General features: G+C 39.8%; 1 protein-coding gene across 5 annotated transcripts in view; it reads right to left on the bottom strand.

Moving 5' to 3' along the window:
* Positions 1-5,381: 5,381 nt before the first annotated feature.
* The window catches only part of LOC310732376 (uncharacterized protein), a 53,339-nt gene continuing 31,777 nt past the window's right edge, over positions 5,382-26,943 (bottom strand). For all 5 annotated transcript variants that reach the window (XM_083552797.1, XM_083552798.1, XM_083552795.1 and 2 more), the window contains exons 21-29: positions 14,284-26,091; positions 13,678-13,805; positions 11,732-11,786; positions 11,056-11,181; positions 10,701-10,853; positions 9,653-9,750; positions 9,332-9,466; positions 8,256-8,370; positions 5,382-7,603 (exon numbers count right to left, since the gene is read on the bottom strand). In XM_083552797.1, coding sequence (XP_083408923.1) covers positions 7,445-7,603; positions 8,256-8,370; positions 9,332-9,466; positions 9,653-9,750; positions 10,701-10,853; positions 11,056-11,181; positions 11,732-11,786; positions 13,678-13,805; positions 14,284-26,091 — 12,777 coding nt within the window. In that variant the 3' untranslated portion in view covers positions 5,382-7,444. The remainder of the gene's footprint in view (positions 7,604-8,255; positions 8,371-9,331; positions 9,467-9,652; positions 9,751-10,700; positions 10,854-11,055; positions 11,182-11,731; positions 11,787-13,677; positions 13,806-14,283; positions 26,092-26,943) is intronic.

Below are 26,943 nucleotides of genomic sequence, written 5' to 3'. Positions count from 1 at the left end.
ACTGAAGAGGGTTATAGCGGAAGGCAAGGAAGTTTATGGTGGATGGTGAGTAAGACTATGGTGGATAGAGAGAAAGGTTATGGTGAATGGTGAGTAAGACTATGGTGGATAGAGAGAAAGGTTATGGTGAATGGTGAGTAAGACTATGGTGGATAGAGACGAAGGTTATGGTTGATGGTGAGTAAGACTATGGTGGATTGAGAGGAAGGTTATGGTGAATGGTGATGAATGACATAAAAGGCTGTAGTGTATAGTGAGGGATGGTGAGGAAAGTTATGGTAGATGGTAAGGAATCTATAGCGCTTTAGCCAGATTTAAGCTGGAATGAGCTGGTTAACCAAAAAAACAACAAAAACATATTTGAATAAATGCAAACAGGTTTCAGGTTTTGTGCAAATTGGCACAGTAATCTTTTATATATGTATAAAAAGTATGGACAATATTAGGCAAGTGAAAAGTAATTTCACAAAGTTGATGCAATGTAAGAAGAAAAACTGAGCGACTATAAGGATCCGAGTGCCTTTGAATAGGGCTAAAATGTGATGCCTAGACTACAGGTCTTGTGATCCTGGTATGCAGTGGTTAATACCTACCAAAAGTGGTCTAAGGTAAAGTGACAACAGGGTCATTGGCACACAAAGTCAAACAATCAGATGTGTGTTGGGAATGAAGTCTAGTCCATCTCCAATTTCACAGAAGAGCCACAGTAGCACAAATTGCTAAAGAGGCTAATCCTGGCTATGACAGAAAGGTGTCAGGACATGATTTACATGACAAAATCATGACAGTGATTTAGTGATGTAGCTGCAGACCAGGCAAAGTGCCCATGGTGACCCCTGTACTCTACCGAATATTCCTGCATTGGTCAAATACATTTTTTATGTGTTTTTTTAAAGCATGTGTGTGTTCATGAGCTACAACAGTGTAGCGCGAACTAAAAGTTTTGGTGAACAGAAAAGATGTAAAGGCTGGAAGAATAATGCTGTCAGTCAGCCAACACACACACACACACACACACACACACACACACACACACACACACACACACACACACACAAACTATAAATAAATAAGACTGTGTGGTGTTATAATGGAGGAGTATGGCCTTGCCTCTCCTGACCTGTGCTGTCAATCATAAATGCCAAACGCGCTTTGCTATATGGAAGTCTCTTAATTCACAACCTTTAAAGGCAAAGTCCTTTAAACATTGCAGAACCGGAGAAAAAAACAATTTATTCAGAGATGGAAAGATAAGGCAAGCACATTGTGATCATGGTCAAATTGTTGCAAGATGAATCTTTTAAATCTTTAAATAAATTATTTGTAAAAAAAAAAATATATATATATAGGTTTAATCAGAATGAAACCTCTGCTCTGTTGAAGTTTTTAAACCTGATCCTCAGAAGGTGTTTAGTTTTCTGTTGCAGTATGTTTCTATAATAATTAGTCCCCAGGGGCTTTTTACATACATTATATTTCCAAAAGTATTGGGTCACCTGACCTTTCCTGCTATATGTGGTTCTTTTGCAAACTGTTACCACAAAGTTGGAGGCACTTAATTGTATATGATGTCTTTAGATTTTTCATTTACTCAAACTTGGAAACCCAAACCTCTTCCAGTATGGCAATGCCGATGTGCATAAAATGAGCTCCTTGAAGATATGGTTTACATGCTTTGAAGAGGAAGATCTTGAGTGGCTGCACTGACTGCACCCCAGGTCTCCTCACCTACATCAGTATCTGTCTTTCATAATACCCTTGTGGCTGATATATACAAATATCCATAAACATACTCCAAAATCTTCCCAGAAGAGTGAAAGGGAATTATGGGAATGCTCAAAAATCTCATATACCATACTTATTACCACTCAATACTTTTGGATATGTAGTGTATATATAGCCTTCAGTTGTCAGTTGCTTTCCAGCTTCTAAGTACAATGATAAGTAAAGTCAAAAAAGAGAGAGAGAAAAAAACGGAATGGCTGTCTATAACTACTGTAATCTACAAAATATGTATCTTGCTTAACATAGATATTACATATGTATCTTCTCTCTAGATTTATTTCCTTGACCAAGTAAATTCTCTAATATTTTGCAATCTTTTTCCTATCAATATGGTGTACTGCGGATCACATGTACAATGTATCGTTCCAAAAAAATTCCAATTTGTTTTTAGTCATACATTTTCTTTTTTGTTTGTTTTTCATAGGACTTAAAAATGTAGTGCAACTGTAAATGCTATTTCAGCTGCTTTCAGGTCATCCTGCAACTCTTTTCTGACTGCTGGTCTCTCTTATATTCCTATGAATTAGTCTGAGAGCACATTGCGAAATTGCACTCCAATTATACTCACAGCGGTGTTTGAGTATTTTGGCTATGGCTCTGTAGATTTCCTATTGGACCACTGTTTAATAATGCCATCTACGAGAACTTTATTTACTCCTTTATTTTCATCATTGTTGACCCTTGTTGCATGCAATCTTTCCAACCAATGGCGACGCTTTAGAAAATGACAGAGCACAAATTGTTCGAGAAACCAGGTTTGCAGCACTACATTTCTGAATTGATGTACACTTTTAATGTGTTTTTGAGGCAATGGTTTATACATCTTTACCTCTGGATTTACTCTAGTGATAATTACACCATTGGTGTCTCCAGAGAATTGATTCTTCTGGTGGGTTCTGATTTTTTTACTTGGATTGTGACCGTATTTTAGCCTTTTTCCTGTAACTATACTTTAATCAGATATCGATATATTGGTATTTTAAGATTTAGGATTTTTAATAGGGTTGAATTTTACCTGGGATTTCCATTGTGTAATAACTATAGCGATCATGAATTACTGTAGAAGTAACCCAAGTTTCCAATCTTAAGATTCTAACAGATAACAATGGAAATATGCAGGTTCATCTCAATTAATTAGGATATCATTAAAATGTTGATTTATGTTAGTAATTCAATACAAAAAGTATAGTAAAACTCGTATATTATATAGTTTCATCACACAGACTGTTTCAAGTGTTTATTTCTTTTAATTGTTGTGATTTTGGCTCACATTTTCCCCACAAATTCACATATCTCAAAAAATGTGAATACTTCTTAAAAAGATTTTTGTGAATTGTTGGCCTTCTGAAAAGGATGTTCATATACTGTGTATGTACTCAATACTTGGTAGGGGATCCATTTGCTTTAATTACTGCCTCAATTCGGCATGGCATGGAGGTGACCAGTCTGTAGCACTGCTGAGATGGTATGGAAGCCTAGGTTTCTTTGAAAGTGGCCTTCAGCTTATTTTCCTCTTGATAATACACCATAGATTCTCTATGGGGTTCAGGTCTGTTGAGTTCGCTGGCCAGTCAAACACACCAACACGCTGGTCATATAACCAACTTTTGGTGCTTTTGGCAGTGTGGGCAGGTGCCCAAGTTCTCCCACACCACCCCACTGCTGCGCTCCCTCCACTGGCTTCCAGTAGCTGCACGTATCAGATTTAAAACACTGATGCTTGCCTTCAAGGCCAAAAATGGACCAGCGCCATTTTACCTCAGAGACCTAATCACATCTCGCACTGCACCTCGTCTGAGATCCTCAATCACTGCTCGACTGGTACCACCTTCTCTCAGAATGAGAGGTAAGTATACTTCAAGGCTCTTCTCTGTTCTGGCACCGAGGTGGTGGAATGAACTTCCAATAGATGTCTGAACAGTGGAGTTCCTGGCTGTATATAAATGTAAATGTAAATATAAGCGCTCTAAAACTTCCTGGTAGATGGCTGTGACCCAAACCAACACTGACTGCGCAAACTTTACACTAGAGCTCAGGCAACTTGGATTCTGTGCCTTGATTTCCAAATGAAATTAAAATTTTTCTTTCCTTACATCTAAAAAGACGACTTTGGAATACTGAGCAACAGTCCAGTTCTTTTTCTCCTTTGCCCAAGTAAGACACCTCCGACGTTGCTGGTTCAGGAGTGGCTCAACACAAGGAATGTGTCAGTTGTAGCCACTGGATACGTCTATGCGTAGTGGCTTTTGAAGCCCTGACTTCAGCTGCAGTCTACTTTTTGTGAATCTCCCCCAAATTTAATGGGCTTTGTTTCACCTTTTTCTACCACATTTTTTCCTTTCATTCAACTTTCCATTAATGTGCTTGGATACAGCACTCTGAAAACAGCCAGCTTCTTTAGCGATGACCTTTTGTTTCTTACCCTCCATGTGCAGGGTGTCAATGATTGTCTTTTAAACAACTGTCAAGTCAGCAGGTTTCCCCCATGATTGTGTAGCCTGAACCAGACGGAGACACCATTTAAAGCAGGGGTCTCCAATCTTCTCCAGAAAGGGCCAGTGTGGGTGCAGGTTTTCATTCCAACCAATCAATGGTCACACCTGATAGTCATTGATAATGAAGGTCATTAGATTTGAACAGGTAGAATTGATGTGGACTTGCTTGGTTGGAATAAAAACCTGCACCCACACTGGCCCTTTCTGGAAATGATTGGAGACCCCTGATTTAAAGGCTCTGAAAACTTTTGCAGGTGTTTGGATTTAATTAGCTGATTCGAGTGTGACACCACGAGTCTGCAATATTGAACTTTTTCACAATATTCAAATTTTTTTGAGATACTGAATCTTGGGTTTTCATTAGCTGTAAACCATAATCATCAAAAATTTAAAGAAATAAACACTTGAAATATATCATACTGTGTGTGATAAATCTATACAATATACAAGTTTCACTTTTTGTATTGAATTACTAAATCAACTTTTTTTTAATGATATTCCAATTTATTCCACCTGTATATGGAATGAAATGTTTTGTGTGGATAATTTTTTTGTTATAGTATAAACAATTGTACACAACTCTTTTTGACAGGGCAACAATCTGGGTAAAGTAAACCTGAACATCTTTTTTTCGCTATTAAGGAACACAATATAGCTCTATTCTCATATCTGCCCATTACCCTCAGCATTAAAAATGATTTTTGAAGCATTATTTCCATTGTAATGTTTAATTTTTATAGATAGGATGTGTAGTTAATGGTGGACATGAATATTATAGAGCTTGGAGCTTTAATACTTGTGTCTTACTGTCTGCTCTATGGACCCTAAAGTCACTTTTAAAACACAATTTATGTCCAAGATGCTGCTGTAATCCTAGGAACTCCAATCTACCTAGTCAGTATCACCAATACGATGATGTTCTCTTTCAAGTCCGGTTCCTCTCAAGGTTTCTCATTTTGTCGGAGAGAGAAACTGGCTTGAAATGATCACCTCTGGCTTCTTCATTTTGGATATAAACAGAAATCTGTACATCCCGAATTCTGAAAAGCTGCTGCATAGAAAAATAAGGTGTTAAACAAATAAAACTGAACGCAACAACAGTTTCAATAGAAAGTTTTCTAACAGCTTTATTTAAAATGAGCTTCATTTAAATAATAATAAAAAAAACCATTCCACCATATTGCACACATTTCAGCCCAACAACTAAGGACAGCCACAGTCTCTCTCTAGTCGAACGATTCTCCTCAAAAATAGACCCTATATAGAAAATAGGACAATTTGAATGCATCAGTAGTTTTCATTTTTAAATAGAGATCCTTTTTAGCTTGAAATCACCCCATATTTACAGATCACTTTAGTGTAGAACAGCATTATACAGTAAATCAGCCTGTAAACATTCAGTGTTATGGTACATCATCTGTAGAATATATATGTACACACACACACACACACACACACACACACACACACACACACACACACACACACACACACACACACACAGTAGCATAACATACAGCAGTGTTCTGTGCAATACAGCCGTTCCTGCTCTGACCCACCTCAGCCCCTCAGAACACACCCACATCACACATGCTACATGCCCCTATGTATTTAACATATATGTGTTGACGAGTTATCATATTTCAGTACGTCATTGTGTTAGTTTCTAGTGCTGTACCTATATGTAATACAATATTTACTGGATTTGATAGAATGCCATCATTTTAAGCCTTTTTTTCCCAAAAGGTAAACACATGGAAAGCAGGATTTAAGACTATACTACACCCAAAATGCACTATAAAAGATGAGCTATAAAAATGAGAAGGTTTTCATCATATTAGAGTGAGTGAGTAATGAAATAATCAGCTTTGTTATCTATGCTAGAGCAAAAAAAAACCGAACAAAAAAACCCCACTGGAAACACATTGCTTCAACATACTAATGTGCAAAAAAACCAAAAAAACACTGCATGCGGTTTGGGGTTAAGGAACTGATGAGCTGAATCAGGCATGTTCGAGCAAGACGTACACTACATTCTGCAGACCGTTAATGCTTCTCGGGCCATGTTTAACACCATCTTTACAGTCAATATACACACATATACACACGGTGTCCAAACCTCTGAGTAGTGTCACCAGTCACAACCCACACAAACACACTATTTACACAGCACTTTCTCATCACGTGTGCATGTGGTGTTAAAGCGTGAGAAAGTGTGTAATAGAATGGAGTTTATATATTGCAATATTTGACATGCACAATATTGTCACACCTCTTCTGTAGGATACTGCCTATATACTGCGCTGTGCAGTAAGATTTATTATGTCCCCCCCCCCCCCCAAAGTATATTGTTCTAGGACCACAAACCATGTTTAAAATTTAGCCAATTATGACGATCAAATGCAATATTGACACAGGCCTAACCAGTAGATATAGAGTCCTGTTTTAGAAAATGTCACCCCGAGTCCTGCTTCACTGTCTGTAATCCCTAAATAAACATTTAGTACAATAACCGCAGCAGCAGCGAGAATAACAGATGCTCGATGAGTGGACACAATGACATCTGATGCTGTCAAAACTGTCAAACGCAATCAGTTAACAAACACCAAAACATGTCTCAGATAAACCTTATTACTGAATAATCCCATATTTAGCATGGAGACGGATAGATAGTTCAGCCTTGTAAGAAATATTTACACTGAAACTGGAGTATGTTGCTGTCAGCTGTTAATGAATAAAGGCCCTGATACACAGAGAGCTGATGCTGTTAAAATCAGTCATTTGACAGACATTCTGCTTAATAAAGAAGAGTTAATGGAAGTTAGGGGCCGTCGATATAAAAAATCCCACTGATTGATTAGCCACATCAGTAATTAATCCATAGCAACACTATTCTTTCACACTGTTAGATAAAGGAGTATGTGGCTGTATGTGGTCCTTCATGTTCTAAAAATTTGTTTGCACATTTTAATACCAGTAAAATGGTTGTTTGATATCTTTGATAGAGTGACCAAAAAAAATGTTAAGAAATTAAATAATTAAATAAGTTATTGGTGTTTGATAACTGATTAAACAGCTTTTGGTTATCAGCCCTTTTGACCACAACACTGGAGAATTACACTCGTTCTTGTACGTGCATGTAAAGCGCCCGTGGTTTGAAACATCTATAAAGCTCCAGCGAAGCACATGAAGACGAGGATATGGAGGACGAGCAGGTAGGTCAGGAAGAAATAGCGGGATTTTGCTCTGGAGGTCAGCATCTTGGTGCAGTAAAGACTGCGGCCTCGTAACCAGCGGCGGAACGAGTGGACACCACTCTTCATCTGGAAATACAAGCAATAGTAAGTATTTTTTTTTTTCTTCTTTTAAGCAGAGACTGATCCATGTACAAAATTAAATATGGGGCTATGGTAAAGTAATTATAAACCAACATGCATTTTATAGATATTAAAGTCATTTTAATGTTGTGGAATGTCCATCAAACAAGTTAGCGTATTCATGTACATGGAATTCTTTACAGACAAATTTATTTCAACAATTAAAAATCCTGACATTTAAATTTCAGCTGGAACTAATGTCAGAATTGTGATTATAGCAATTTATCAAAACGTTCTGATCAATAAGAATCAAGAATTCCATAAACCGGCAATAATGAACACAAAGTATTTAAAGGTATTTACTAATCTAAGTTTTTCATTAATCATTAACTTAATTAAATGTGGGCCGTGACCATGGCAACCTTTATCATGACGGCCCTATTCTATACTTCACTAACAAACAGATTAATGTAAACAAGATTTATTTATACTCACAGGTAACAGAATTACAAGACTTAAAACTAGTTTTTGAGCTACTTTTATACTGTATAGTTCCGTTCAGCATAATGAGCCACCAGGAGAGTAATTTTAGTCAATAGAGATGTAAGCTGAACTTTAGAGTGTTCCACACCTTCACCTCACGGAATCATATACTTACTGTGCGCATAACCAGAGGTTGCGTCGGGTCTAAAATCAGAGCTTCCCACTCGTCCTCGGGCTCTAACTGGATACTGAAGTCTCGCTGAGAAGTTCTAGAAGGGCTAGGTTCCATACTGACACTGACACACACACACACACACACACACACACACACACACACACACACACACACACACACACACACACACACACACACACACACACACACACACACACACACACACACACACGTTCAACATGCATAATATTGTTAATGTATGGCTTGTGTTAAAAATAGATGCTAACTAATGTTTACTGGAATTTCATAAGCACTAAGTAAGACATTATTGTAATGAGTTCATTTAAGAAAATTTAGTAACTGCAGTTGGATACAAGTGAAAATTAATACAGTATTTGGGATGATTACAAAAAATACATAATCAAAGATGAATTAGAGTTTTTTTTTTTTTTTTTTCTTACAAAGTTACTGGAGAAAACTAGGATCTCCTGTATACCTCCTTACTTATATAATTATCCAATCATCAAATCATATGGCATAAAATGATGCAATTACAAACAATGAGATTCAGTTACTATTTGAACATTGACCATAAGTATAAGTGGTAAGTACCGACTGTAAACTCACTTACTGAGCTATTTGCTATACCTTAGCTCATTCTTGCATAACAAAAGCAGCCCTGATAAACACCATTTGGTTCTAATTTAAACCACTGTTCATATCTTGTGGGTAAAAACCAGTGGTGGATGAAGTACACAAACCATGTACTGGAGTTAAAATAGAGATACACTCGGTAAAATATTACACTCCGGTAAAAGTGCTCCCTTTAAACTTTCACTTAAGTAAAAGTACAAATGTATTTGCTTTCAAATGTACTTAAGTATCCAAAACACTATGATTTATAATGGCTATAATGTCCTATCATTTTTGTAAAAAACGCTGTTACTCTTAGCAATTGGTCAATTGCATGAACAAACAGGTGCATGAACAAAACGACAGATACTGAAACAAGTGTACTATATAGACAATATGGAACAAAAGAGCATTAGCATAGGTGAACATAACTGCCCCAGTACCTCTTCATCCTCTGCTCAGCAAAACCCAGTGCTTCTTCAGCTGCCTGTCTCCGCACCCTCTCTTCCTCCAGCCTGTCGTTGAGCTGAGACACATTTTGCTGTGTTGAGTCAAGCTGGAGCTCGGCTTCTGCCAGTCTAAACAAAGGAGGCAACAACATTCATTCATCTTTTTATCTTCAATATAGAAACATTTTTTTCTATGTAACATCTTTTTAAATAGTGTATCAATGACTTGTTATAGGGTTCTAGTGTTCCACAGTGGACGACAGCCCAGAAAAGCAGGCCTGCCTTGCCTTGTTTCTGCATGCATAATTATTTCACCTGCTTTTGAGTTCTCTGATGTCCAATCCATCCAGATCGCTTGTAGCACTGCTGATTTCCTGAGGAGCTCCTGGAGCAACTTCCACACAACCCGTACCCTGTGATAAGGTGCATTCTATGTTAAAAGTTTTATTTCTTAAAATAATATTAGTAATACTAATAAAATTGTAATATTAACATATAAAAGCAATACACATTTAAAGCTTAACAGTTATTAAAACAGCGTCGTTTGGGTATTGCTACCCAAAGATATATAAATCACTTTGATCATCAGCATTATTAGCATGTTGCTCTTTGGTCTTATCATCTAATGTAAACTTTAGATCAGTGGTCCCCAACCCCCGGGCCGCAGACTGGCACCAGTCCGTGGGTCAATTATTACCGGGCCGCACAGAAAGAATACATCACTTACATTATTTCTGTTTTATTTATTATCTGATTCTGAACGGTTTTATTTTGGAAAATTACCGGATTCTCTTCGCCACATCTGTCTACGACGCACTCTTAATGCATGTCATGATGCCTCGGTCACATGACTTACCTCCATCCACTACCTTCCTAAAGGGGCTCCGGCCGCTAACACACAAAACATTCCTGCTAAATTTAAACCCCCAAGCGAGCAAAATGAACAAAAAAAACAACACAGTGGATTCACGTTTATTATTATTATTTAGAAAATACCAGTTTTTATGCCGGGCGTATCATTTTATTTTATTGTATTTATCCGCCACACCTTAAAGGCCGGTCCGTGAAAATATTGTCTGACATTAAACCGGTCCGTGGTGCAAAACAGCTGCTTTAGACAAGCCTAAATCTCAAGATTAACCAAACAATGAACCCAGCCCAAGCCAAAGCCAGGAAAAACCCAATCCTGCACAAGTCCTATAAAAAACTATTCAGCTGTAATCTCTGCAAATGTAGACAACGGGGCCACTGTAGCATTATAAACCCCCACATAAAGGTCTGTAGAAAATTGGCACAACAAGTACAAGGCGGCTGAAAACATCTCACTTGAAGACAAATGCAGGCAGAAATAAACACTTGATACCTGTGTGGGTGAATGCTGGATTTGTTGTTGATTTGCTATCCAGTAATAGCGGTTCTGTAGCTCACTCAGTCTGAGCTGGGTTTCTCTTAGAGTCTGAGATACAGCTCGCAGTTGAGCAGAAACGGCCGCTTTTTCCTCTACAGACTGCTGCAGCTGCAATACAACACAGAAATTCACAGAAATTTGACAAACAGGAAAATTAATAATAAAAAAAGGCATTAAACCCAAAAACAGAGACTTGGATTTGAGTCTAACAAACAGAGCCAATCAAATAGAGAAATATATAATATCCTGAAAAGATGGTATGCTGATTTTGCAGATATGAAGAGTTTTGTGTGCTGGTTTGATCACACACCTTGATGTTGAGCTGCTGGAAGCCAATATCTCTCTGCTGAATCTCCACCAGACAGCGCTGCAGATGTGTCTGCAGCTGCACAACCTGCTCTGCAGATGTGCCTTTATTTGAAACAAACCCTGACTCCTACACACAAACACACAGACAGTACTACCATTAGAATTATGCAAACCTATAACCTTTTGTCACATGATGCATGATGTGTTGTTAACTGCTTTACCATCAGCCTGCATTTTAAAAGTGGAAGTAATCAAATAAAATGTCTTCAGGAGTGAAACAGCCTTGATGCCTGGGAGAAGATCACGCGGAATGTCTATGCTATTTTTTTTTATTTACAGTTGTCCAAGATGTGTTCAAAACAAATGCAATTTTTACTTCTCATTCAAAAATGTGATGAATCTCAGAAAATGTATATTTAAACACTTGTTTGTGGATTAATGCGTTTAAATATCTAATCAGCTCTAATGAGAAAAATTTCATTAGATTATTATATCTACCACTCTACACCTAGTCAACTCACAAAGCCTGATAAGTTAGCTAATAGATTTATGATGTGTCAACCCCGTCATACCATATGTTAGTGTTGAACTAAAAGATCTAATCATTTATCATGTACTTTAGATACAAAACTGTGTGACCTCTCAGCCTGTATGAAATATGACCTCTATTATGTTACCTTGTTGGTCTCCCTGAGAGCTTGACATTCAGACTGCAGTCGGCACTTTTCGGACCTGTACGGTTGGGGGTATGAGGAAAAAAAAAAATCATGATGTCAGTATACACACGTATAACTCCCTTCTTCCAAGAAATGATACAAACATTTTCCTGGCATAGTTAGCACATCATGCCAAGCATAGTGCTAAAGGCTTCCTCTGTGTGTGTGTGTGTGTGTGTGTGTGTGTGTGTGTGTGTGTGTGTGTGTGTGTGTGTGTGTGTGTGTGTGTGTGTGTGCCTAATAGCTGTTTGTTCTCTAAGTCAGTTAGGTCCCAATAATCGCTGCTTTATATAATCCCTATTTACTGTACATAATTCTGTTTACAATACATTTACAATCACCACTGTTTAAATCATTTTTGCCTGTGTTACTGAATTTATTTTGATAGCTGATATTTTCACACTAAACGGCCAATTAAAATTCCTATAAAACACTGTACAATACCATCTGATTGTATGCAGAGTGCATTTTGTGTCAATGTCACAATAAGCTTTAAGCGACTCAAACATAAAAATTTAAAAAGTAACATCAAACAATTTCCTTATAAGAAGTAAATCCTTTTAAGAAACTCAAACTAGAACTTGTTATCATTGGACTGTGAAGAAAAACACAGATAGAAGAAAAAGAAAAAAGGATCATAACTGTAAGCTTGTTACTTTTGTTTTAATGGTTTATCATACTGATGTGATGTAAAGTCTCATTGAGCTAAGAATTTCAAATGAAAGATATTTATGAGATTATTAACAGATGACAAGCTTGCGGATAAGCGAAACCGCTAAACACAAGTTACAGTTTAGTAGACTACAGTGCATTAGTCCTATTTTAGAATTTATTTTATGGTCAATTCTGATTGGCTGGAAGGTGTGCATCCAAAGCACAGGTGGTTCTGGTCAGTACTTTTTTTTATCACCGTTCTAAATTAGCACACTGCATTACACAGTAAACAACTAAAACCATAGTAACATACAGAGCTGGCCAGCTATTCTAAACCTTTTCTTTATTATATTACTTTCCTATTATTATATTACTGGGTGATTTCGTCCATCATTTAACTGAAGATGAGTAAAAAAAATTTATAAATTAAAAAATAAATAAATAAATCACTGCTTTTTACTATTTCTATGTAGGATTCAGAGCAGGAAGAATTCTAGATCGAAATAAAGGAGGATTTCATTTTTTACCCGCTATTTATATCGATTCAGCTACTTCTGCACTGCGAAGAAAAAAAAAAAAGCGCTTGCTATCCCTTTCTTAAACACTGCGAAACTCTGCATTCATTCAAATCACTTATTACGAGTAAAAAACAGTGAACCAGTGTCAAGTGTCAATCGTTGAAATGCAACATTTATTTTAGGCTTCATATATTATAAACAGAACATTTTAGCAGCAGGCTTTTCTCAATGACCTTTCTGTCCTTTAGTATACGATTCTTTAAAAATAAATGGTTCTTGGTAGTGCACACAGGCATGTTGAAAAGACAGCGTGGACATATTCGTCATGCTGCATTTATCACCAGCACTGACAGATTTGCTTAACTAACCCAGAGGAACTGCATCAGTCACATAAAATAAATAAATAAATAAATAAATACATTCTCAATAGTCTAGTTGAGTAATGTAGGTAAGAATAACTATGGCTTCATATAATAGTGTCCTTAATCAAACAATGCTGCCTTATTTACCCCTTATTTTGATTATTATTGTATATAAAAATCCACTACTTTAAAAAATAAAAATTAAATTATAATACTAATAACAACAAAAATGCACTCAATTACATTAGTACTCTAGAATTATATTATATTCCCGAATTATAAAACCACATTTCACAGTTATTGAAAAGTGATAGTATTTCCCCTTAGAAAAGAAAGAAAGTAAGAAAGAAAGAAAGAATTGTCCCAGAATTACCTCAACTCTTCCAGCTCAGTCTGGTATCCCAGTATGTCCTTTTCACATTGTTGTTTGTAGGTGTGTGTTTGTTGTAGTGCCCTCTGTTGGTCGTCATATTTCTGCTTCAACTCCACCAGCTTGGTGTTCTGAGACAAAAAAAAGGGGAATAAAAAAAAAAAGAATAAAGGATTTAAAGAGATAAAAATGTTGTAAATGAATATCATGGCAGAAAACACAGCCAAAAAAAAAAAAAGGACTCAGAGTGTATTGACTGTTGTGTCCCATTGTTTCAAGCCATCTTTTTTTTTTTTTTTTTAAGTTATAAATGTACAAAGACCAATTGTTCTAAATCTCAATTGTGATGAACAAACAATCTCTATTTGAAACAGATAATTCTATTGGAAACAAAGCCCCACAGCCCTTTCCCATGCCTGATGCACAACAGATGGAAAAAAATGGGACAGTTACTTTTTTGGTTCAGATGTACAATTGGTCATTTTGAACCAAAAGAAGATTAAAGACAGAATCCCATGCTCTAGCACATCCCGGGCAAGCAACAACAAAGCACACCAAATCAGACGTGCATGCCACAGAATCTAATCAGAGACACCGCCTAGGACTCACCAGGCCATCTCTCTCAGTCTGAAGAGCACCAACACTGACGCTAAGGCTATTCGAGTCCTCCGATCGGATCGACTTGAGTGGATCAGGGCTTGTTTGCTGTCTATGTTCGACTTCCTTCTTGGCCCTGCTGAGCTCCTCCATGAGTCTGTCCCGGTCAGACTGCAGACTGACCATCGCTTTAGAAAACGCATTGACCTGCCTGCTGCATGAGCTCTTCTCCAGGGAAGCCTGTTTAAGCTGGGCCTCCTTCTCCGATACGGCTTGCGAAAGATCATTCACCAGCTCCGATAATTTCGAGTGTGGATCTTTGCCTTCCAGCGCCGACAGCTTTTGGATCAAGACATTCTTTTCTGTGGCGAGAGCTGATACCTCCGACATCGAATCATTTAGCTGGTGCTCAAATTTATTCACGGATGCCGTAGCTTCCCTGAGTTCTTCCTCGTACCTGCTACGTAAAATCTTGAAGTCGTCGATGAGCTGATCCCGGTCGTTTTGCAGGGCTGCCATGGCTTTCCCGAGTGATTCGTTCTGAGATTTCAAACTCTTGTTTTGGCTTTTAGCTTCAGACAAATCCTGCTCTGCTTGCATAAGGTCTCTGGCCAACTCGGCAACCCTCTGGTCCGCGGTTTCTCTCTCGGTTCTCATTAGGTTTACTTCGCGCTCGAAAGCGTCGAGTTCCTCGTTGTACTTCTCTTCAGCCTCTGCCAGTTTTCTCTCGGACTCTTTGAGTGCTTCAATTCGACTCCTGTTCAAGTCGTCTGCGGCCACTTTTTGCGCGAACGACTTCTGCTGAAGTTCATTACATTCGGAAGCTTTCAGTGCTATGGCTTGCTGCAAATCAGCGATCACTCTACTCTCATTCGTCTCCTGTCGCTCCTTCTGTAAGGCCGTTAAACTGTCTTGCAGTCCTTGTACCTGAGATTGTAGTTTTGCTTTTGCTTCTTTTAAGGCTTTCACCTCCTCGGCTTCCCTCTGCAATTCTAGGAGGGCGTCCCGATGATGCATTTCGACACTTCTTTTTTGGTTCTCGAGATTTCTTATTGAATCCTGTTGCTTTTTCAGAAGATCCTTCAGCTGGTTGTCTTTAAGCGATAACACCTGGTTTAAATCCTCTCTGTATCTGATGAGCTGCGCTTTCAGCATGGCGTTCTCCGAATTAAGATCGTCCATCTGATGAAGGAGGGTTCGGATCTCTTGTTTTAGGGTCTTGGTTACACTCTCGGCAGATTCTTCTTTACCCTGTTCTATGATCTGCTTCAATTCGGATGTCAAGCGTTCTTTCTCAGATTGCAGAGATAACATCGAGTTCCGTGAAGAGTCAACATTTATTACCATCTGCTCCTTCTCCTGTGCACATCTTTCCAACCTGGCTTGGAGATTTCGAACTTCGCATTCGAAAGCTTTAATTTTTTTTTCTGCACTTTCCTGTTTGGTATAGAGGGTGGCCAATCGATCCTCATATCCTGCTAATTGAGCACGATGGTTAGCCTGAAGCTGCTCCAGATACCCAGACAGCTGTCCGTCTTTAGAGGATAACAGCGAGGATATCTCCGAATCTTTGCTCTGAATAAGTGATTTCAAGTGCAACGAAATGGCTTCTTGTTTCTCCAAATCGACCAGAAGTTTGCTGCACTGCCCCTGGACTGAAAGCAGCTCGGACTCTTTGTCTGATAACATTTTCAAGGAGTGCCCAAGACTGGACTTTAATTGGGAAGCGGAATATTTTTGCTCGTCAAGTTGCTTCGTAAGGGCGCTTTTATCACCGACTAACCTCTCCGTTAAGGCACTTTGTTCGGAGAAGCGTTTTGTAAGTATTTCAAGGTTCTGATTGAGTTCAGTATTGCTCGCACGCATGACAAACAGCTGCCTCTGGTGTGCTGCAGCTGCAGCCGAATATTCGTTTAGAGTCCTCTCCAGTTTCCGGTTAGTAACCTGCATGTCATTTAGCGCCCTGGCTTTCTCCCGGTTGTCCTCCGAAAGACGAGTAATAACCGAGTTTTGTTCATGAAGCTGGCTGTCCTTATCATGCAAGACTTTCTGAAATAGGTCATCCCACTGCTTTCCAGCATCACTAATGTTTGGATCTACGCTTAATGCTGCTAGTTTGGCTGAAGTGCTCTCCATTTCTCTCTGCAGACATTTGATCTGCAAATCCTTAGACTCGACTTGTTTGTGTAAAGAGATATTAACTTGAGCATCCCTGTTATTCTGCTCTTGCAAGTCATTGATTTGGATTTGTAGCTCAGTTCGCTGCTCTTTTAATATGGCTTGTTGCCGTTCCGTTATTTTTTCCAAAGACTTCTCCTTTTCGGCCGACTCGAATTCAGACCGCGCTCGCCTCTCCTCAAGTTTCTGCTCAAGAATGTCTTTTTCAGAAATAACACTAGACAGTTCCTTTCGGGTCTCATTGAGGATATTTTTGTGCGTTTTGAGCTCGTTTTCAAGACTCCCCTTATCCTTTTGCAATTCTGCGATCTTCTCAGTCATGTCTCGGAGCTCCTTTAGTACATCTTGGTGCTGGGTCTCGGAGTGCTTTAAAGACCTTTCCAGATTCAAAATCAGTTCCTGATATCGAATACAATCCTGCTGTAGCTGGTTGATCTCCTGATGCTTTTCTTTCAGCAGCTCTTGAAGCTCCTTTCTCATGTTTTTTGAGCCTTCGGTGCCTCTTTGCAACGCTTTGAGCTTCTCTTCGAATTCCTTCACAAGCTTCAAGTGCAACTGCTCCCTTTCCTGACAAGCCTTCGCCTTGTCCTCCTTGACTTCCATCACTTGGGCTGAAAGTTGCATTTTTTGCGTTTGCAGGACCTTTACCGCCTCGGTCAACTCGTCAATTCTTTCTGAATTTTTTAGAAGCATCGTCTCCAAGTACTCGTTTTCGTTTTTTACCTTATCAGACGTCTCTTGAACGTTCTCAAGTTCCTCTTGTAGCATACATTTGTCGTCTTCCAAAATCGTAACCTTTTCACTCAGGTTGATGGTTTCCTGCGTGTATGTTTCGATCAGCTGCTGAAGTTCTGATAGCGCTCTGTCCCGCTCGCTCACTTCTGCTTTGTGTTCCTTCTCCACCCGTTTAAATTTTTCGGTAAGATTCAATTTCTCCTTCTCTAATAGAGCAACCATTTGGATGTGCACTTCTAAATCTGATTTTTGACTCTCTAGTTGTGCTGCAAAACTCTCTTTCAAACTCATCGCCTCACTCAATTTCAGCTCCAGATTGCTTTCAGTTGATTTCGACTCGTTTTCGCGTTTCTCAAGGGACAAGCTGGTTTCTTTAAGTTCCTTTGCCAAGATCTGGTTATACTCCTGGAGTTTACTCATTTGTCCTTGTAGCTCCTCTGATGATTCCTGAAGGGACTTGATTTCACTTTCCAACTGACTATTTCTTAAAGTCAACTCGTCGACCGCGCATTTCTGCTTGCCGTCAAAAGACTTCAGGTCCTTTCTTATCTTTTCATTTTCTTCTTCGAGCTCTTCAATCTTTTTTTGCTTCGACTTGGCAAACTTCCTCATTTTTTCTTTCATCTGGTCATTTTCCTCTTCTAATTCGGCAATCTGCTTTCTAAGAACCTCTCTTTCAGAGTCACACTTGTGAGCCTTCAAAAGAGCTTCCTGCCGCTCTCTCTTGGCACCTTCGAGAAGCTGCCTCATCTTGTCTATTTCGCTGCTGACGTTCTCGTAAGCTTGGAGGAGAGATTCGTACTCCTGCTTTAAATCAGCATGCTTGGACTTCCATTCGGATAACTCCTCAGTCTGAGAGTCTTTCAGGGACTCGAGCTGGCACGAGAAGGCTTGCTTCTGTTGGGTGATGTTCTCGATTGTGAGTTTAAGGCTTTCGCAGGCCGCTGATAAGTTGTGATTTTCGCTCAGAATTCGATCCGCGTCCATTGCGAGGGTCCGTTTCTCAGCATTCAGCTCGGAAACGTTACATTCCAGTTCTTTTTTCTGCCTTCTCAGCTCAGAAACTACACTTTCAAGAGATGACTTTTCATGTTCGTTTTTCGACTGCAGTTTCTGGATTTCGTCTGCCATGGCTCGGTTCTGCTTCAAAAGCTCCTTGCGAGAGATTAAAGCGGCTTGCAGTTTTTTTGTTAGCTGTTCTGCTGACTTGTGTTCTCCGCTTTCTGCTGATTTTTGTTGCCGCTCATTGACTTCGATTCTCATTTTTTCCATTTCTACCTCATGGAGATGAATTTGTCTCTGAAGCTGTTGTTCTAGAGCAGATATGAGTTCCTCCTTTTCTGAGAGCAGAGACCGAAACTCTAACCGAGTATTATTCGTACCATCTTTAAAAGAGGATTGCTGTTCGCATGGTACACATGATAAAGATGGCTTCTCTTCTGACGCAATTGCCTTGTCGGTTAATTCGTTCTTCATCAGAAGTTCCTTGTTTTGTGCTTCGAGTTGCTTTAACAGTGACTCAAGTTGGGCGAAATCCTGTCTGGACTTTTCACAGTCCACAGCGTAGATGTCCTTTTCTCTCTTTAATGTTTCCACTTCCAGTTTCAGGTGGTCAGCTTCAGATTTTGCCTCCAGCCACCGGGAGTGCTCTTCAGAGATCTTGCTTTTCAAAGCTTGCATTTCTTCCGATTTCTCAGTGACCATCTGTAAGGCAGACTCAAGATCTCTAGTTACGACATCTCTTTCTCGACCACTTCTTTCCAATTCCTCCTGCATGTTATGTTCAGCTGCCTGCAAACTCAATTTGAGCTCTTCAAATGATGCCAACTGATTCCAATGCTCAGACTGCAGCTTGCTCATATTTTCTTTAAGCTGCTCGAGTTCCTGGTTCTTCTCACTGAGCTCTTGAACAAACTCCGATCTTTCAAACGAAGACTTCTCAACCATTTCTTTGGATTTTTCCTCCATCTTGACTAGAAGGTCATCTTTATTGGCCATTTCACATGTTACCTTTTCAAATTTCTGCTTCAGACACTCCAACTCGTCTTGAAGTACAGATGACTGTGTTTCTTCAAGGGATGCATTGAGCATATTCAATTGATTTTGATGGTCAGAGTGTAGGTCGGTCATATTTTGTTGCAGGTCCTTAAGTTGCTGTTCAGTCGTTTGAATGTAAGCCTTTTGCTTGGCAATGCAATCATTCTTTTCAGTGATTTCTTTAACAAATTCAGATCTTGCTTGCTCCATTTTCTCGGTCATTTCTTTCGACTGTTCTTTCAAACTGACTAGTAATTCATCTTTATGGGCCATTTCAGATTTCAAATTTTCCAGGTTTCCTTTAAGGCACTCGAGCTCTTTAAGAAGTGATGATGTTTGTGCCAAATTCGCTTCAAAGGCCACTTGTGAATGCTGCACAGCTGTTTCTCGTTCCTCAATGGCTCTCTCCAAGGCCTCAATTTTGTCTTGCAGACATTTTGAATTCTGCACTGCACATTCTAGCTCTTGAACTTTGATATCATAATTCGATTGGACCGCCACGAACTCGTGTGCTTGCTGGTCGTGCTTCTCCGTTAGCGATTTGAAGGTGGCTTTGAGATCACAAAGCTCATCATTTAAAATTTTCTGACTTTCTTGAGATTTTTTTCGTGCCAGCAGTGCAGCGTGGGCTTTCTTCTGAAAATCAGATTTTTCCTTCTTTACCCGGGCCAGCTCGTGTTCTAATTCTTCAGTACGATGCGAGATCTCAGAATATTCGTTGTTGGTTTTCATGCTTAGGTCTTTCTCAAGTTGCTGAAGTTGCGCCGCAAGCTTTAGCTTCTCGTTCTCAAACGCAACATCTTTTTCGTTGATGCCAACTTGAAGCTGGTCAATTAAACGCCTCTGATCTTCTATTTTATGAAGCGTGGACATCGAACTCTCCTCCTGTTCTTTTAATCTACTTTGTAAACTTTGAGCGCTGTCTTCCATTCGCACTATGATCTGCTCCTTTTCCGACATAACCAGCAATAACTCGTTGATTCTATTGTCTTTATCCTTTAGTTGCTGACTAAGATCAGAAACAGTTGCATTGTGTTCTTTTGTGATGGAGTTTATTTGCATATTTAGTTCTTCCAATTTCTCCTGTAAAGCCAAAATTTCTACCATGTTCTCTGCACTTTCGGCATTTTGTTTCTCATGTTCCTCGATTTTCTTCAGCAGCTCTTTTCTGATGACAAGCGCTGCTTGAAGCTTTTTCTTCATACCGTCTTTTTCTTTAGTTAGCTTGGAAATTTCATGTTTGAGATCATTGTTGGCGTTCACCAAAGCCTTGTTTTCGGATTCGGTATTTTCCATTTGACCTCGGCAATGAGAGAGATGTCCTTTTGTCTCTTCCAGTTGCGAAAGCAGACTGTTTTTCTGCTCCTCGTACGTTATCCTTTCATTTGAGGCGGATGCAACCACCTGTGTTATTGATGTATCCCTTGCTTTTAATTGCTGGCTGAGTGCAGCGAGAAGTTCCTTCTGCTGGCTGATCTGAATGTGCATACAACCGATTTCATCGTCTTTCTTGTGAACGAGAGCGTTGTGTTTCAAACTAACCTCTCCGAGCATTTCTGATTTCTGGATTTCTGCCTCGAGTTTGTCTTCGAGATCTTTAATACGTTCGGATAATAAATCGTTCTTACCTTCACGCTCGGTTTTATTCTCTAGACCCTCCACATGCCTTTGCTCTAGCTCCCTATTCAACATGGCTATTTTCTGTTCAAAGATAGATACTTTTGACTGATTGTCTTCTTGTAGCTGTTTAATTGTGGATAGCAGGGAAACCCTTTCTTCTCCGAAAGCCACTTCTTTATCTGAAATAGACTGTGTTAAACGTGCTACCTGTCTCTGAGCGTTCTCTTGATGTTCTTCCGATTTCTTGAGTTCTATTTGCATATCATGTAAGGCCTGTTGTAATTCAAAATTCTCCCTATCCTTTGCTTGGACTGTGAAAGCAATCTCCTCTAATTTGCTTCTACTCATTAAAGCATCCACTTCTTTCTCCTTAAGTCTGTCTGAGCCCTGTTCAACGGCTGCCGTGGCTTCGGCTAACTTTTCGTTTAAATGATCTAGGTCCTGTTTCAGAGTGTTCACTTTACTATCTTTGGATGTCAGTTCATGCTCGACTTCTTGAAGCTGCTTCGCGAGGGCATTCTTCGCCTGCGTTTCCCTATCAAGAACCGACAGCCACTCTTTTTCAGACTCCTGAAGAGTTTGTTCAACTCTCTGAACTTCGGATTTCAATCCGCTGATAATATCATCTTTGGCACTAACCTGGATGTGGAGTTGCTCCATCTCGGTCTTCATTTTCTCCATGCTACCACGTTGCTGCAGTTGTTCTTGTGTCCTCTGAATTTCAGAACTGTATTTCCTACTGAACTCCTCTTTTTCCTGAACTAATTTATGGAACTCCTCTTCCTTTTGTGTTCTTTCGTTGTTGACTCGATCGAGCTCCTGCTTGGCCGAACGATTTTCTTCTTGCAGCTTCTTGCACAACTCACTTATTTTCTGCATCTCTGCCATCGTATGCTCGGTATGATTTACCTGAGAAGTGTATTGACTATTGATAGCATGTAGAGCCAGTTCCCTTTGCTCGAGGTTCTCAGTCAGGGAATTGACCTGGGCTGCAACTTGAAGGTGTTGTTCCCTCAATCTCTCAATTTCTAATGTCAGGGAATTGGCGTTCATTTGCTGGGCAACTAATGCGTCGTCCTTTTGCTTAGAAAGTTCAGCACTAAACAACCGCAGCTGTTGGACCTCATTCTGCAATGATGAAGACTCCTGTTGGAGAGCGTGAAGTTGTCTGTCTCGCTCACTTATCATATGGTTAAGGTTTAGCAATTCTTTATTCTTCTCGGACAGGTCTTCGACCTGCAATGCAAATTTATCCTGAAGGTTCATTAAGGCACTTTGCTTCTCTTCTACGGTTGTGGAAAGCCTCATCGACTCTTCTTTGAGAGCCAGAATTTGACTTTGCAGCTCAGACACTAGTTCTGTACTTTCCATAAACTGAATCTTGAACAATGCAGCTTCATCGGCTTTCCTCTGAAGTTCCTGCAAAGCTTGGGTTTGCTCCACCACAGTGCAACCACGTTCTTCAAGGGCGGCTTTTAATCTTGTTACCTCTGCAGTTTGCTCACTAAGGTTGCTGCTTAAGTCTGAACCGGATTCCTTGAGTTTGGTCAACTCTTGTCTTATGTTGTCATTTTCCAAATCCTTTAATTTCAGCGTTTCATTCAGGCTGCTGATCTCTGCAGAGTGAACAGACGTAGAGTCTAGAAGGACCTGCTCTTTCTCAGCAAGTGCAGCCCTGAGTTGTGTGGTCTCTAAAGATGAACCCTGTGCTTCACAAGTCAGTTGTGAGATTTTTTCTTCAAGCGCAGTAGTGCTGGCCTTCATACTCAGCAGCTTCTCTACTTCATTCTTCAATAAAGAATTCTTCTCCGCAAGAGCAACACTGAGTCTGTCATTTTCCGCAAGCAATACCTGCAAGTCTGCTTGCAATTTAGAGATGACATCCATGTCTGATTTCATTCGTACTTCAGACACCTCTAAATCTGCTTTTATCTTTGCGCTCAACTGCGAGATCTCTTGATCCTTCTTGAGCAGAAAGACATCTTTTTCCTGCAGTGATCTTTGTAAGTTCTGAACGTCCCTCTGTAGATCAGCGAGGGCTTCCATTTTCTGACTGATTTGACCTTCGCCTGATTCAAATCTGAGCTGCAATTGACTCAAGAATGTCTCCTGTTGTCTAAAAGACTCTTCTTTTTGCTGCAACTCCAGATGTAAGCTTTCAGCTTTGGAACGCTCGGTCGCCAGCTGTTGCGTCAAAGAAGTCAAGTCTGCATTCCTGTCGGACAACCGACATTGGAGGAGACCGATTTCTTCCTGCCTTGTGGAACTCTCTTCTACTGATCTTTGGAGCTCTGCTTTCATTGTACTATTTGCCTCACTTAGTGCCTGGATGTTATCTTGAAGATTCACAAGCTCGACTTGTTTCTGGGTCAGCTCCTCTTTCAGTGTTGCACTTTCTGCCAAACAATTCTCAAAAGAACTTTTAAGATGTTCATTTTCTGAGTGAAACTTCGAAACATGTTCGTTCATGGTTCCCAGCTGACTACTGAGGGAAACGAGTGACTCGTTTCTCTTGTTGAGCTCGTCGGTGTGTTTACAACATTCAACTTCTTTTGCTTTCAAATCCTCGACCGATTGTAAGCATTCCCCTTTAAGCCTCTCGTTCTCAGTTTGGAGATTTGCATAAAGCTTTCTTTGATAATCAAGCTCACCTTGTAAGGAGGAACACTCCTTAGACTGCTGTTGTAAAAGAGTGTCTTTCTCCATAAGTCCTGACTTCAGAGCGCTGCTCTGTTCCTGTAGTAATGCGAGAGTCTCTTGCAGCTGAGTAAGCTGGTCCTGATAGCACTCAAGCTGTTTGCGTAGATCTGAAATGACCTGGTCTTTTTCAGCAAAGCTGCTGCTAAACTGAGAATTTGACATCGTTACCTCTTCACTCAGACGGTTCACAGTGTCTTTGCTCTCCGTTAGCTGTCCTAAGATTGATTCACATTCAGTGGTCTTTTCAAGTATGGTCTCCTGGTTTTGCTTGATTGTTTCACTAAGATCTTCTTTGTCTTTAAGCAAGCCCTCTATAATTTTACGGTTTTCTGCATGCTGCATCTCTAACCCGGATATTTTATCGTTTAACGCGCTTCTTTCCAAAGTTAACTCCTCTAGTTCTTTTTTAACTTGATTATTTTGCTCGGTAAGTACGGAGACTTGAGAAGCGAAATTTCCTCTCTCTTCCAGGGTCATAGCTACCTTTTTATACATTTCAGACACCTCCTGACTTAGTTCGGCTAGCTCCTTCTCTTTATTCTCATATAAAGCTCGTATTTGTTGGTTTTGTGTGCTCAGGGCATGAATGCTGTTATGGAGCTCGATGATATTAGCCTGCCTTAAAGATAATTCATCAGTTAGGTTCTTGTTATTGGCAAGCAACTCTTCTAGGGACTTTTTCACGTCACCATTTTCAGCCTCAAGCTTGGCATTGAGCTCATTCATGGTCCCTAACTGACTGGTGAGAGAAGCAAGAGATGTGTTCCTCTTGTCCAGTTCATATCTATGGGTTTGACACTCAAGAGTTTTATCACTGAGAGCTGTATTTTGTTCCTGAAAGCTTTGGCGGAGTTGTGTACATTCTTCTCGGAGGGAATCGCACTCAATGTGAAGCTTTGAAAAAAGGTCCCTCTGTTTTACAAGTTCGTTCTGTAAATCAGTGAACTGAGATGTTTGTTGCTGTAAAAGGCTGTCCTTCTCCAACCGCCCTGAATTTAGAGTCTCCTCCAGCTGAACGAGTTGACTCTGCTGAGCGTCTATTTGTGCCCTCTTTTCGCAAAGAGACAGCTCATTTTCTGATATTTTACAGTTTAATTGGTCAACCTGAGTGTTCAAGGCCTCTATTTGGCTTTGTAAATGACTGACCAGATCTTTACTGCTCTCCAAAGCCTCTTTAAGCTGACTACACTCGCTTGTCCTCTCCAACAAATGATCAGAAAGAGACTGCTTGTTTTGCTCAAGTTCTGTGGCTCTACCATCGAGCTTCTCCTTCTCCTTAACCAGATCCTCTAACAGTTTGCTGTTTTCCACATGCTGCGATTCAAGTTCTGCTGTTTTCCTCAGCAGCACGTCTTTCTCCTCTGAAACCTGTTGCAGTGACTGAACCTTATTCTCAACTTCCTGCTTTAGAATACGATTCTCTTTGGTGAGGTCCTCCAATTGGGACTGCAAAGTAACATTCTGGTTTTGCATCTCTTCCATTTGTCCCTGGGAGTCTTGCAAAAGCTGTTTTTGGGTCTGTGAATTCTCCTCAAAAGAATTCTGAAGACCTAGATTTTCCCCCTTAAGTGTTTTTAACTTTGCTTCCAGCTTCGAAATGCTCTTCGTTTTGCCAACCAGCTCTTTTTCCAGCATCATCTTTTCTTCTTCTGCCTTTTTCTGTACATTCTTAAGCTTTTCCTCCAGCGACGTTATAATCTCCAGTTTCTCCTCGACCCCTAGCTTGACCTGCTCCTGGCACTTGACCTGGGCTTGAAGCTGAGTGGATAGAGACTGAAGTTCGTTATTATATTTTGTAACCTCTGCCAGCAACTTGTTGCGTTCATCCTTGAGAGTCTTCATCTCCTTCTCATAAGTCTGCTCCCGGTCGAGGATCTGCTCTTTAAGCTTCTCGTTTGAATTTTTTGTCTCCTTTAGTTGCTCAAAAACATTCTCCGAGTCTTGGAGTTTTTGAGTAGCGGCAACCATTTGTACCTTCAGGGCTGAAATTTGAGTTTCGCATTCGGTGAGATGAGCGCGCTGACTTGTATGCAGCTTCTGAATTTCCACGTTGAGATCTTGTATTTTCAGCTTGTCCTCTTCCAGTTGATTGAGCAGTTTCTTAATTTCCGTTAACTTTGACTCGTTCTCTTTTCGGGCCTCATTTAGATCGCTCTCTTTGACCCCTAGTTGTTCCACCAGCTCAGCTATTTTCATATTAAGGGAATGCTGATCAGAAGACTGTGACTCTCTAATAATTTGGGCTTCCTTTTCAGCTTTAACCCGAGCACTCTCAATACGAACCAAATCCTCCTCTTTATGCGTTATGTCCTGTTTGAGCTCTTGAATTTGTTCTGCATATTCCTCCATACTGCCCGAAAGAGCCGAAATCTCTTTGTCCTTGTCAGTAATAACATCTTTAAGGCTGTCGATTTCTCGCTCACAGCTCTGGAGATCATGAATCAGCTGCGCTCTTTCTTCTAAATGGGTGGTGTTTAGCTTGTCAAGCTCATCATTGGTTTGATCCAAGTCGCTCTGCAACGATTCAATTGTAGCTTCTTGTCTCTGTGTCTGAAAATTGAACGAAAATAAATAAATTAAAGGGTGTCCAAACATACACTGCATTTTCCGGAACTAGAAAAATATCTATGTACACAATATACTGCTGAATCACAATGACATAGCAACTGTTTTAATCTTCCGTGATTGTACTGCCACTAAAATTGCTGTTTTCATACCGTGTTTCTATGGTTCACTGTTTTCCAAGCTGAGATTTATCATTAAAAAAACAATAAAAAAAACAAAACAAATGCACACTTTTACATTTATAACATACACCCACTAGCCTCTGTTCATGTCTTCATTCATACAACTATCCATTCCTGTGGCACCAGTGCAATCCATAAATCCATTTAAATGCAGGTTAAAAGCTTTTTACATCAAACAGAACACTGATTACAAAATGTGAAAAAGTGAGATATTAAGTGATTTGGACTCTGCCATGGTTGTTGGTGCCAGATGAAATCTGCTGATATCCCGGGATTTTCATAAATAAAATAGACATGCGCAAACATCAAAACATTCAGTTCTTTCAAACTCCACATATTGTGTGATCTCGGTTTAGCACAATGCTCATACAAAAGAAATAAGTAGTTTGCCTTTATATACTGATTTACCAAAAACTGCATATAAAGATATATCGTATTTTCCGGACTATAAGCCGCTACTTTTTTTCCACGCTTTGAACCTGTGGCTTAAACAATGAAGCGGCTAATTTATGGATTTTTCCTGGGTTTTTCCCGGTTTCACATGCCAAAAAACTGAGCCCCATAACATTAGACCAATGAAATTGCCGAACGGGTTCAGGTGAACCAATTAAATTCTTTATATCAAATTAGATGCGCTCCCACTGAATCGGGCCGC

The sequence above is a fragment of the Silurus aristotelis genome (genome assembly GCF_946808225.1).
Source record: "Silurus aristotelis genome assembly, chromosome: 10".
Classification (NCBI taxonomy): Eukaryota; Metazoa; Chordata; class Actinopteri; order Siluriformes; family Siluridae; genus Silurus; species Silurus aristotelis.
This window is presented reverse-complemented; position numbering and strand designations above follow the sequence as displayed.